The 7,271-nt window shown below is 37.1% G+C and overlaps 2 protein-coding genes across 3 annotated transcripts; one reads left to right on the top strand and one right to left on the bottom strand.

The window, feature by feature from the left end:
• Positions 1 to 304: 304 nt before the first annotated feature.
• On the bottom strand, positions 305 to 4,790 carry LOC131989727 (zona pellucida sperm-binding protein 3-like). Of its 2 annotated transcripts, none has more exons than XM_059355032.1 (8): positions 4,408 to 4,790; positions 4,147 to 4,280; positions 3,915 to 4,018; positions 3,619 to 3,796; positions 3,406 to 3,523; positions 2,722 to 2,813; positions 2,464 to 2,582; positions 305 to 2,361 (listed from the first exon to the last, which is right to left on the bottom strand). In XM_059355032.1, exons 1-8 carry the CDS (start codon positions 4,726 to 4,728, stop codon positions 2,273 to 2,275), a joined length of 1,155 nt encoding a protein of 384 aa, XP_059211015.1. In that variant the 5' UTR covers positions 4,729 to 4,790; the 3' UTR covers positions 305 to 2,272. The 2 variants fall into 2 exon arrangements, with proteins under 2 accessions (XP_059211015.1, XP_059211016.1); XM_059355033.1 differs by having other exon boundaries at positions 493 to 2,361; positions 4,156 to 4,280; positions 4,408 to 4,789.
• A 752-nt stretch (positions 4,791 to 5,542) lies between these two features.
• Positions 5,543 to 7,001, top strand: ufsp1 (UFM1-specific peptidase 1 (non-functional)). Its single transcript, XM_059355014.1, has one exon. It carries the CDS (start codon positions 5,722 to 5,724, stop codon positions 6,460 to 6,462), a length of 741 nt encoding a protein of 246 aa, XP_059210997.1. The 5' UTR covers positions 5,543 to 5,721; the 3' UTR covers positions 6,463 to 7,001.
• The last annotated feature ends 270 nt before the right edge of the window (positions 7,002 to 7,271 follow it).

Here is a 7,271-nt window from a genome sequence, read left to right as displayed (position 1 = left end):
TAATCTTTTTGTTGCTTTTATCATTCTCCGCAAGATTTTATAATCGAATAATTATTAATAAGTCGTTTTACTGTTTAGCTTTCTGTGTTATATTGTTTCAGTATCTTTATTTTGCTTTGTCTGATACAGAATTCCATTTTAAAGGTGCTTACTGTATAGTTATTTCTTTTTTATTATTATTATGAAGATGGGGTCACTGGTTTGTCCCGTGCAAAAGGGGCTTGTCCATAAATGATAAAGAATGGACTTCAACAGGAGTACTTCAGTGTTGGAACTTCTCCCTGTCTGTGTTGAGAGGCTCCAACTAAAGGAGACATTAAACATTATCTGATGTGCAATGCCAAGACCAACACTTGCATCACACACTCTAGTGAAACACATTCATCAAAACATTTGATTTAAGTGCAGTAACCGCATAACTGATTCGAGGGGTGAGGAGCTAAGTAAACTTGCCCAATTTTAATATACGATTTTAAAAAAGCTATTATTAACATTTTAAATGAGGGAGCTAAAACTAAAATTGGTATACCTGGTTTTATCTGCATGAAAAACTTGCACACAATCTAAAATACTCAATTTGGAGTGGAAATTTATGTATTTATATTCTAGATCCTGAAAACATCCTATACAAAATAGAATAGTTCATTACAATTCAAAAAGTACTGTTGTCCTGATATCATGGAGTAAGATACTGGTCCATGAAATCTAGCAGATATCCCATTTGGTCTGTCACGTTTCCTCCCACAGGACTACACAAGTGTTTCTACTGCAGACAGGGGATGTAAAGCACATACAGTGGACGGCTGCGTAGCTGTCCCATTCTTACTCAAATGTCTGTTTATTCTAGTGCGCTTGTTGCCTCTGAGATATTTTCGGTTCCATTGTAGTTCTTTGGCCTCTTTGTGGAAATTCCTCATGGGTTTGTTTTCATTGCTATCCATTTCCATGGCTGAATGAAAAACTACCCATTCTTCAGTCATGATGTTGCAAAATACCTGGTCCGTCTCAGATCAGACACACATTTATAAACAGGAATTCTGTTGTCATCTCAAAGACATTTAAAAAGCACTGAGATATAGCTTAAGAAAAACAGGTTCAAGGCTGTACATGTACGAAATTAGGTTCAGCATATCCATCGCAGTGGAAATTGGTCGGTGTTGTTGTGTTTGTTTTTCTCTTGGGGTCAAATACAACTTCCACAAAGTATGAATGACGAACTGACCAGTTCTGGTTTAGGAGCATCCTCAGTCAAAACAGGAAAGCACTGACATACGGCATGTGTTATAAAACGTGCACACACACAGAGTTCAGATGGTCTGCAGTGTCATATTGTTTTTGGAATTACTAAAGTTTACAGAAATAAAAAACGGTGATATGATCAGTGGAATGTAACTAAGTACATTTACTTAGAACTGTACTTAAGTACAATTTTGAGATGCTTTTACTTTACTTTAGCATTTCCATTTAGTGTAGATTTATACTTCAACTCTACTACATTTTAGTGGTAAATATTGTACTTTTTACTCCACTGCATTTAGCTGACAGCTTTAGTTACTTTTCAGGTCAAGAATTTAACACGAAAAACATGATCAAATGATTTTTAAAAAAGAAGCCCGACCTGGACAACATAAAAATGCTACTTACATAAATTAATCAAAAATTATAATCCAGCAATTTATATAAAATATATATGACAACCTGAATAGGGCCATTCTACATAAGTATTTTACTATTGATACTCTAAGTACATTTTGATGCTGATACTTTTGTACTTTCACTGAGGTTAGTTTTGAATGCAGGACTTTTACTTGTAGTGGATTAATTAGTGTGTTAGTAGGTTTACTTAAATAAGGGATCTTATTGGGATCTTAATACTTTTTCCATCACTGAGTATGATTTGACTGAAACTGTCCAAGATGATGAACAGAGAGAAAAAAACGTATATAAACGTATAAGGTCTGTGTGTGTTTACATTATGGCAGACTCATCTGTCTGTAGTCAGCACTGGTGTACGGGGAAGCTTCATGATTATTGTAAAATACTGGTCCAAGAGGCATCCAGAGCTCAAAGTAAGCAAAAATTGTATTATTTTGTAGGTAAATATGTAGGAGTATATATCGCTAGAGCCACCAATTAGCATCCAAAATTACTTACTTTCATAAAAAAAGTTGTGAAAAACATAAACAATAAGGCATTCATTCTTTAATCTCTATCCCCTACCTCCCCTGGTTTTGGGTCTCGACATTCTGCAGTACCTAATTGTAATTGGTCTTTAGTGATTGACTGACAGACGGCCTGTCCGATGGAAGTGTGGCAGCGTATGAAGCGGCCCAACTGTTGTGTCCTCCTCATGATTCTTTTCTGTGAAACATCCACATACAACTGGCTTAGTGACCATGGAATTGTATTGTAAAGAAATCCAAAAATTTGCAGATTGCAATTGTTTGTAAAGGGCTGAGCTACCTGTATCTGGTTGAGTTGTGTGTCCAGTGTGGACATGGTTCTCCTCTGCAGTCTGTCTAAAGCAATCATCATAGTCACAGCATCCACACAGAGCATCGTCCCCCTCTGTGGCACGCCAGCTAAATGACAGGAAACATGCTGATAAAACAGCCGAATTGATGCCCCAGATAATAAAAAACACATGCCATTAGTTGATGTTATACGTTTATACTGAAAACACATATATGAAGTGAATAAACAACTAAACAGTTTGCTAACCTGAATGTGGGCCTGTGGAAGAAGCAGGATTTATTAAGGTGGCTATGGGACTTTTGTCTCAGAATGGCCCTCATGTGGCAGCTGATGAACATCTCGAAGAAAAAAGGCACATTTATAAAGTATATTTCATCCAGAATTAATTTAAATGATATGATAAACATATTCAGTCCTTGATTAATTACAAATGTGAAATACTTGAAAATTAAATCTCTGACCAATAGGGATATTGGCCCTTATTGATCAGTGTATATATTGTCCAAAATGCTGCAATATTAAAGAAGATACAGAAGATAGAATGCAGAAAATGATTCTTGGAGTGGTTTAGAAATGTTGTTAGCTTTTCTTTTTTTCTCTCTGTTTTAATTTCTAGAATTGGTTGTCAGCGTGGTACTGTATAATATGTAAATATTTTTTAATAAGCTATTTGTTCATGAATGTGGCCTTCTTATTCCCTTAGCATAGTAATATTGTATCTTGTAAGTATCTTTATTGGCCATCATATCAATAAACTGTGAATTCCCCCCCCCCAAAAAAAAAATCACATATCTGTAGCGCTCTACAAATCATACCCTGTATATGCAACTGAAAAAGAAACAAAATAATTACAAATGGCAAACTTTATGCAAAGATGATGACTTGGAATTCAGAAAGTAAAGAACCAGCAACTGTGTCATAAGGTTTTACCTCTTTCCCATACTCCTGGTTAAAGTGGAAGGCTTGGAAACTGAAGCATAGTCTGTTATCCTGCTCTCTAGGGAGGAATCTGGATGAAGACCCAGGCAATACACTATCCATAAGACATCTGTAATGGAGTTGTGGCGTGAGTTTTATGTCACATATCAAATGAGCATTATTTTCTCAAGCAACTTATTTTTTCAGTCGGAAGGAAAAACTGACCCATTCTTGCTGATAAACTTGTAGCTTGGCGAGGAGAGAGGGTCAGGCTTCAGCGTAGCCACACAGTAGTCAACATACATAGTAAGAGGAGAGTGCAGCGGGGCCTCCACACTGGCCTCCAAAAACACTGCTTCCCCCTGCTGATACACTGAGGAACTACGTACAGAGGTGCAGTCATCTGCAAGAAAAAAACAGTTGTTTTCAGTCCCAATTACATATATCCCAGCTATTGCCACATATTGCTGCTGTAATCTTACATTAATACAGTCTAGGTTTAATAAGATTGTTGGTTTCACCTGCCATGGCGCGAAGGGAGAAGTGCAGAAGGCCAAAAACACTGATGGTAGAGGTCAGAGGGAGCCAGGTTGGGGTTAGTGGTTCTGCATTCACTGTCTGCCTCCTGTTCTTACACAATATAAAGCACTGGTGAAACAAAGATACTGCAAGCCTTGCCTTTATTCCCATCAAATATAACGAGAAAGCATAAGAAAAAAGGATATGTGAACTCTGACTTTAATAATGTGGCACCTGCCTGACCTCTTATAATGGCACTCAATGGTTATGACAGTAGTTGCCCCTTTTACTATCACACTTGTAGAGGTGGGAACCACAGCAGGAAACAGCACCAGCTGATTGGAATAAATAAGCCACTCCCCTCGAACCTGGATAATAGCAATTATAAATTAATTAATTTAACCATAAATGATACCATATAAATGTAGTGTGTCGCTCTTTCTGCACAAGGGAAATGCTGTTGTGTATGCTTTTATGTTAACACCCTTCTCTTACTCTGGACTCTGTCCCACATTCGTGTAACCCTGCAGAGATGACCATCTCAGAGTCGGATACCGGTCCCTTTGCTGCACAGGACCTCTGCTGTGTGGAGTTTGTTCCAAGTCGAAGATTCTCAGGTTTGAAAGGAATATGTTTCTCCTCCAAAAAATGCCGCTTTACGGTTATACTCACTTCGACTTCTCCGCATTTAATTTCAACTCCGACGACGTTTTTCTGAGTTTCTACATCACCTTTTCCAGTAAAGGGAACGCTGTGCACAGACAGAAACAACATGAATAAAGAGAAAAATCGTATATATTGTAAAAGTGTCTCCATTTCTTTCTTTCTTTCTTTCTTTCTTTCTTTCTCTCGCTCTCTCTCTATTGGTTTATTAATTGTGGTCAAATTAATCACAGCCAGGTGTGATGAGAAGTTCTGCTCGCGTGCACATGATAGCGTTATGCTATCTTCAAGTGCTGCTAAAATATTGTAAATCTGAAACACCCAAAGAAATAAACAGTTGTCCGTTTATGCGTCGACTTGCAACAATAAAAACATTTCCCAAATAAAGAAAAGGTAAAATATTATATATACAGTGTTGGAAAAAGTATTCAGAACTGTTACTTCAGTAAAAGTTCTAATACAACACTGCGAAATTACTTCACTACAAGTGAAATTCCTGCATTCAAAATTTCTGCATCAAAATGTGCTTAAAGTATCAAAAGTAAAACTACTCGTTGTGCAGAATGAACCCATTCAGATTGCTATATATTTCCTTAATATATTATTATAATTTGTATTGATGGATTGGAAACAGCATATTATTTTTTGTAAAGATAGGGCTCATAATATTATATACTGTAATGAGGTTTAATTTAATTTAATTTGCCTAAAAATGTAGTGGAGTAGAAGTATAAAGTTACATTAAATGAAATACTCAAGTAAAGTATACGCACCTCCTAATTGTACTTAAGTAGGGTACAGTACTTGAGTAAATGTACTTCGTTAATTCCACCACTATATATATATTGATATACGGATGTTTCAAAAATAAATAAAGTTTCACACGATACGTTATAATCGCAAGAATTTAAGGGCGCTGGCCAAAAGCTCCTGAAGGCATCATCGTCACTGGGAACCATGCTGGGAACAGTTTGGCGGAACAAAATGTTATCGCAAGTGCACCAAAGGGACAGTTATTGCCGTTACACCAGACGACTTCCGGATGAACGGTCCATGTTATGAACAGCTGGAGACATTTCGAGTTTGAAAGCATTATTTAAGCATTGTTTAAAACGAAATTTGTGCTCGACAGAGACACATTATAAAATGGATAAAAAGGTTGCAGTAGCGGAATGTGAGGAGATTGACTGGGGAGGAAGTGGAGCTGGAGAAGTGGAGAGGACCAAAACCTTGTCAAAAAATGTCCACACCGGTATTCCTACTCCATTTACAGATCCTGTGAAATGTTCTGTGATAAAAGGAGACTATTTCTACTTCCATTATGGCTGTGATGGACAAGATGACAGGGGCTGGGGGTGTGGCTACCGCACCATTCAGACAATGGCTTCTTGGCTTTGCCAGAACTGCTGTCCAGTTAAGGACAAACACAAACCTCCACCAAGTCTCCCAGAAATCCAGCAGGCTTTGGTCACCATGGGGGACAAACCAGACTCGTTCTCATGCTCCAGGGAGTGGATAGGAACATTTGAAGCCTCTCTGGTCCTTGACTGTTTCTATGACATCCCCTGTAAGTTGGTGCATGTTAGAGGTGGAGGTGCAGAGCTGGAGCAGGTTGCAGTGGAAGAGCTCCATCAGCACTTTGAGAGGCATGGATCTCCAGTCATGATGGGAGGGGACAGAGACAACTCTTCTAAAGGGATATTTGGGGTCTGCACTGGGGATAAGGGGAGCTACCTGCTGGTTGTTGACCCTCACTACTATGGACGTCAGCTGGAGAAGACTGAGCTGCAGAGGCGGGGTTGGGTGGCCTGGAAAAGAGTATCCTCTCTGGATCAGTCTTCATTTTATAATCTGTGTATGCCTCAGACTGCCAAAAAGAGAACATGAACTAAGACCCATTTCTGTTTCTGATTTACAATTACTAATTATTTGTCAGGATGGATTATAGAAAGTGTCTTATGAGGACAGACTTTGTTCTGCATTGTCAACAATTATGAGCTACAGTGCCATCCTGTGGCGGAAATCAATAATTACAATGTGTTTGAAGAACGAACTGATTGAACATACATTAAACACATACATTATTTTTTTCTCCCTATACCTTATTTCACAACTGCAAAAGAAAATGCTTTACTTTGTATTCATTTTTTTTATTTTTTCAGTGGTGTCAATATGTAATTTAAGATCAGTTATCCAAAGTTCTGTATTAGGATTTAGATAGATTAGGACATGGTTGTGTTAATGACATACTACTTAACACTTGCAATATTGTTAATGTTATTCATAAAAATGATTGCACCGTAGGCATTGCAGATTAAATTACTTTTATTGAAAATCAATTAATTGTTAAATTAATTTTTTAACCCAAATATGTTAAATATTCTATGGCTCCAGCTTCTAAAACATTATAGCTAATATTATTTATATTTCTTTTGTTAGTCTTATATTATGTAATGGCAAACTGAATTCATGTCTTTCTTTCTTTTTTCATTTTGACTGTTGGTCTGACAAAACAAACATTTTGTAGATGATGGACATGGTTACATGGTTGTGATGGGCATTTTTAATATATATTGACATTTTACAGACCAAATGATAAATTGAAAAAATAATCTCCAGAATATTTTTCTATAAATCATTTGGACTTGAGACAGACTCCAATCAGTTCCCAATTTTATTGCTTACAGTAAATAATA

The sequence above is a fragment of the Centropristis striata genome, chromosome 17 (genome assembly GCF_030273125.1).
Source record: "Centropristis striata isolate RG_2023a ecotype Rhode Island chromosome 17, C.striata_1.0, whole genome shotgun sequence".
Lineage (NCBI taxonomy): Eukaryota > Metazoa > Chordata > Actinopteri > Perciformes > Serranidae > Centropristis > Centropristis striata.
Note: the sequence above shows the minus strand (reverse complement) of the source record. Positions and strands in the feature narration are given on the sequence as shown.

Coding starts and splice junctions, on each gene's coding strand:
- LOC131989727 (XM_059355032.1), bottom strand. CDS start 4,728: ATGGAGACACTTTTACAATATATACGATTTTTCTCTTTATTCATGTTG. Junction 4,019..4,146: donor CATTATAAGAGGTCAGGCAG/GTGCCACATTAT, acceptor GTGTAAGAACAG/GAGGCAGACAGTGAATGCAG. Junction 2,814..3,405: donor ACCAGGAGTATGGGAAAGAG/GTAAAACCTTAT, acceptor TTTTTCTTCGAG/ATGTTCATCAGCTGCCACAT.
- ufsp1 (XM_059355014.1), top strand. CDS start 5,722: ATGGATAAAAAGGTTGCAGTAGCGGAATGTGAGGAGATTGACTGGGGA.